Source organism: Sinocyclocheilus grahami, unplaced genomic scaffold (genome assembly GCF_001515645.1).
Source record: "Sinocyclocheilus grahami isolate Dianchi unplaced genomic scaffold, SAMN03320097.WGS_v1.1 scaffold512.1, whole genome shotgun sequence".
NCBI classification, from domain to species: domain Eukaryota; kingdom Metazoa; phylum Chordata; class Actinopteri; order Cypriniformes; family Cyprinidae; genus Sinocyclocheilus; species Sinocyclocheilus grahami.
In genome coordinates this window covers 729,418-735,052 of record NW_015505691.1, presented here as the reverse complement: position 1 = coordinate 735,052, position 5,635 = coordinate 729,418, and the positions used below count along the sequence as shown (strand labels likewise).

The following is a 5,635-nucleotide window of genomic DNA, read 5'->3' as shown; positions in this document are numbered from 1 at the left end:
AAACATCCAATATCGTGCATCCCTAATATTGATGGAAGCAATCTAATCCATCAATGTTTTTATCATGATTCTGTATAGGATCCATACATACTCTTTGACTAAGAAGCGATTATCTCTTATTTATTGTTCAAAATGTTACCTTTCATGTGTTGATTAAAAAAAAAAGAAAGCATGAAGCTAGAATAAAATGTTTGTTTATTTGTTTAAAAGCAGAGGCTCTGTTCTTTTGACATACTGAATATTCAGATATTCATACAACAAAGTATTTTGGGGGTCATGACAATTTTGTGAAAATTGTCTAAATTGCTGGCAGTGACTGGCAACTTTTTTTAAACATTGATGGGAAATAAATAATTTTACATAGATACATATTTTCTGGTGACATTTTAAACTTCAGAGCCAATTAAAACCTCTTTCCACACACGCATACAAGCACAAAATAGGGTCTCGCATCTGCATGACTTTTAAATTAAACATCCAATATCGTGCATCCCTAATATTGATGGAAGCAATCTAATCCATCAATGTTTTTATCATGATTCTGTATAGGATCCATACATACTCTTTGACTAAGAAGCGATTATCTCTTATTTATTGTTCAAAATGTTACCTTTCATGTGTTGATAAAAAAAAAAAGAAAGCATGAAGCTAGAATAAAATGTTTGTTTATTTGTTTAAAAGCAGAGGCTCTGTTCTTTTGACATACTGAATATTCAGATATTCATACAACAAAGTATTTTGGGGGTCATGACAATTTTGTGAAAATTGTCTAAATTGCTGGCAGTGACTGGCAACTTTTTTTTAAACATTGATGGGAAATAAATAATTTTACATAGATGCATATTTTCTGGTGACATTTTAAACTTCAGAGCCAATTAAAACCTCTTTCCACACACGCATACAAGCACAAAATAGGGTCTCGCATCTGCATGACTTTTTAATTTTATTTGTGTGTATTTTGTGTGAATCATTACAATACTGAGGAACACTGCAATGTCTTGCCAGAATGAGTTTGCAAATGTTGCTTAAGGTCTCTTTGATATGTAAAACTCTTTTCACATTGAAGACATGTGAAAGGCTTCTCTCCAGTGTGAAGTCTTATGTGAGTCTGAAGGTTTCCTTTTTGTGAGAACTTCTTCCCACAATATTTGCAGGTGTAAGGGGTCTCTCCAGTGTGAGTTCTCATGTGGGAATCAAGGGATGGTTTATATGTAAAACTCCTTCCACACTGAGGGCATGAATAAGGCTTTTCTCCAGTGTGGATTCTCATGTGATTCTTGAGGCTTAATTTATGACAGAAATTTTTCTCACATTGATGACATGTAAAACAGTTCTCTCTTGAGTGAATTTTCATGTGGTAATTAAGGGTAACCTTGCGTGTGAAACTCTTTCCACACTGATCACATGTGAACAGCTTCTCTCCAGTGTGACTTATCGTGTGAGAATTGAGGTTGTTTTTGTGTGTAAAATTCTGTCCACACAGTTTGCACGTGTAAGGCTTTTCTCCAGTGTGAATTCTCATGTGGACTTTAAGGTTTATTTTTTGAGTGAAACTGCTTCCACACTCTTGGCAGGTGAAAGAGCTCTCTCCGGTGTGAATTCTTGTATGGACTTTAAGGTTTTGTTTTTGAGTGAAACTTTTTCCACACTGTTGACAGCTGAAAGGTTTCTCTCCAGTGTGAACTCTCATGTGGACTTCAAGACTATGTTTTTGATTGAAACTCTTTCCACACTGACGGCAAGTGTAGTTAGATTTAGATTTGGTCTTCCGAGCTCTTTTTCGTGAGGTCTTTTTAGCCTGCGTGGATTTTTCTCCAGTCAGGAAATCATGATTTTTCTTATCTTTTTCTTCCATTTCACTCAGTTCTTTACTCTCCTCTTTCAGCAACATCAGGTCTAAAGCAAAAAAGACAAATACAAGTTAATCCCAGTTTAAAGGTACAACAGACATTAAAACAATTAAAGCAATGCAATCATGTTTGCTAGATTCTATACTCACTAAGCTACTGAAAGAGGTTACCCAAGATCTCAGTACTTCTTAAAGGGATCCCCGTGTATTAAGACATGTATAGCTTAATATGTAACGTAAATGATGTCTCTTATTTAAATATATAGTAGAAATACCATGAAAGTTGTATGTTATTTTAAAAAATCAACATGGTTTTTGGACTATGGGGGTGCCATTATTTTATGTGCACAGTACATTCTGCGTCTATGACATCAAATGTTTGCACTCGGTGAGCTACTGGCGCTTATTTCTATAGTCTTTGGCTTTTTTATCCCAACACAACTCAGAATACACAACTCAGAAAATAAAATACTGATACGATATCACATTGTGTGAATTTTGGTTGTAATTTTCAGTCGAAGGGCAACAAGAGAAGCAATGCAAGACTTCATAAGAAGAGGAGAAAAGAATAGGAAGATGCCTGTGGACAAATAAAACTTCCTAAAGACCCGCTTCTTTTTTCACTCCACTTTAGTCCTGATGCCTTTGAGTCTTTTAGTAAACCACAGCTACTGAAAGAGCTTACAAACGGCTGAGAAACGCTATGTCATCCTGTAAACATGCCGACGCTAATCATGACACGCGGCCGCTAGAGGAGGTTCTCAGCGCAGATTTTCCTCGAGATCCGGGGCGTTTAGACTCCATGTGGGGAAAAATCGATGGTACAGCATTTGGTTTAAGCCTATGCTTATCCATCTCCACCTGTAAGCTCTTTCAGTAGCTGTGGTCATCATAACAGTATTTTATTTTCCGAGTTGTCTAGTCCGAGTTGGGTTGTGGTAAAATTAGAAACAGGTACCGCTACTCGACCAGTAGCTCACCGAGTGCAACCATTTTACATCATCAGAATAATGGCACCCCCCATAGTAGAAAATATGTATAAAACGATGTGATTTTTAAAATAACGTAAATCTTTAATGGGTCTTCTACTACATATTTCAGGAAGAGACATAATTTACGTTATATTAAGCCATACAAGTCTTAATACCCAGGGATCCCTTTAAAATGAACTCTTCACACTTTTAGAACATGTCCAGAAAAAAACCCAACAACATCCCAATAGAAAGTCCAAGAGATCGTTTACAATCTATCTCAGAGACTTGGGACAATTTCTCCCGGCGCCCCCAAGTTTATTATGGGTGATTTTAGTAATGCTAAGAAGAGTTTGTGCACATATTATCAATATGTTGACTCTCCAACAAGGAGGAAAAAGACTCTGGATATGTGCTACGGAACTGTTAAAAACGCTTATATCTCGACAGTTCTCCCGCCATTGGGAGCATCAGTGTGGTCTATCTTCATCCTACCAGAGGCTACTCGAAAGGGAGAAGCCTCAGGATAAGTCTGTTAATGTATGGGACAATGACAGTATAATGGCTCTGCAGGGGTGTTTTGAATGTACAGTTGGATATTTTTAGTATAGTTGATATTAATGAACAGGTTGAAACAGTTACTGATTATATACATTTCTGTACGGATTCTGTCATTCCCACTAAGACTTTTAAGGTATACCCTAATTACAAACCCATGGTGTCTAAAAACCTAAACAAGAAAAGACCCTTATAAACAAGAAAAGAAAGGCATATAGAAATCAGGATGAGGTGGCTCTGTGGGACACACAGAGGCAGATTAAAAGACAAATACAAATAGATAAACACACAAAATTGAGGCATCTTTTATACAAGGTAACTCTCGATATGCTTGGCAAGGGATTAAGAATATGACAAATATACCCCATAAGGGAAGATGCAAACCATCTCATCTCCAGTGCTGCATGGATGTGAGGAGCTGGAGATGGCAAATCAGCTTAACTCATATTATTATTATTGCTTGGCCCTAATCCTCTTTTGTAAATAACAGACCATGCAAAATACCCAAAAATATTGCAAAGTAACGTTGCAACCTTGCAAATAGGGTGGGGCGATTTGGCAAAAAATTAAAATCTCGATTTTTTTCTGAACGTTTGACCGATTCTCGTTTTTTTTTACGATTTTGAACTAGTCAACTTGAAAATGTAACTACAACACGATTCAAGTCACTTTTTCTTTATTCAAGTAACTTTTTCACACATTAAGTTGTCAACATTATGTAAATGTTAAACAAAGCACTTGTTAAATATCTTTGCAGAAAAGATGCATGAACTACAACAACATATTGTACAAACTTGTACTGTTATACATACTTATGTGTTCAGAAATAATATGAGGAAAATGCTTTAAAAAATCTCAAAAGTCAAGGTAATTAAAATTCTAAATGACTGAAGGTATAACACAAGTAGACTATTATTAACGTTAATTATAAACGTTAACGTTAATTAATGTTCTGTAAAAACAACAGCAGCTATCAGCCTGTCACCATGATGCAAACATGAAATATTAGACATACAGTGGCAGTTACAGGTTTTTTATTCGCTTGCGTTGCTTTTCTATTGTTTTTTTCATGCATGAAACGGCATTCTAAAAACGCAGCACTCAAGTTAAAAGAAGATCACGCCCATCTTGCATGTTTTTTCTATTCCACTGCCCACGTCACATCTAGTCAACACAAAAGCGCATTCTGTGTGAATGGCACCTAGCAATATACAGTATTCTACTTGCGGTCCTTCACCGAGTGCGTCACGTGAGAGGTTAATCACGTGTGCCGACATGTGGTTGGATCGTTCTTCTCTCTTTACTGTTATCATTGGCATATTGTCAAAGTGTCTAATTCTAACGTTTGGTAATATTTCTATTCAAAATCACGATTCCTCGATTTCTAAAAAATAAAATTGTGGCAAAACACTAAATTCGAATTAATCGATAAAATCTGAAAAATCGCCCAGCCCTACTTGCAAACAATAATAAAATCAGAGGACTTTAACTGTAAGTGACACGAGCATACGCAAAACAAAGGGAACAATATGATGTTTGTTATTATTAAAATTTTATATAGCCCACGTTTTTATAAACATTTTTTTTTTTTTTTTACCGCTTGGGCAATAACGTTGACAATAACGTATATCTTCAACATACGTTGTCTATGACCAAAAATGTAAGAAGGTATGTTTTCAGTGGACTCTGCTTTGCTTGAGAAAACAAAAATATACAGTTACAGTGTTTTTTTTTCTTTCTTTTGATTTAGTCGAGTTGATTTAGCATCAAACACAATGTGATTTTCGGCAATCGAGATCTGACCGCAACGACACATTTTTCCGCTTGGGCGAGGGCTTCGCGGACAGCTAACCTCGCGCATGAAATCAGCCGCAGACCAGCGAATCACTGAGAACGCGCTACAATCCTGACGAGTCATAGCAAGAGAGCGGAGGCGAGAAAGCTGCGGAGAATCCACTCGCACAGAAGCAACTGCAACTGGTAGATTTAAAGAAAATTACTGCCGTTTGGCAAATAAATCATTGTACGTACTTATTCCTAACTCTTTAAGCTTTGTTAAATTTCAAATGACAAGGGATCTACTTATAATCATGTTTATATGAATTATCCCATGAACTTATTCTCTCAAATGGCCTGGGTATGCGGAGCAGTCGCAGCTTATATGGACTGAACGCCACTGCTATACAGGTGCATCTCAATAAATTAGAATGTTGTGGTAAAGTTCATTTATTTCAGTAATTCAACTCAAATTGTGAAA

The 5,635-nt window shown here is 36.3% G+C and overlaps 1 protein-coding gene across 3 annotated transcripts in view; it reads right to left on the bottom strand.

Annotated features, from left to right (window-relative positions):
• Positions 1–693: 693 nt before the first annotated feature.
• LOC107554758 (gastrula zinc finger protein XlCGF8.2DB-like) overlaps positions 694–5,635 on the bottom strand; it is an 11,378-nt gene continuing 6,436 nt past the window's right edge. For all 3 annotated transcript variants that reach the window (XM_016237362.1, XM_016237361.1, XM_016237363.1), the window contains one exon: positions 694–1,896. In XM_016237362.1, coding sequence (XP_016092848.1) covers positions 971–1,896 — 926 coding nt within the window. In that variant the 3' untranslated portion in view covers positions 694–970. The remainder of the gene's footprint in view (positions 1,897–5,635) is intronic.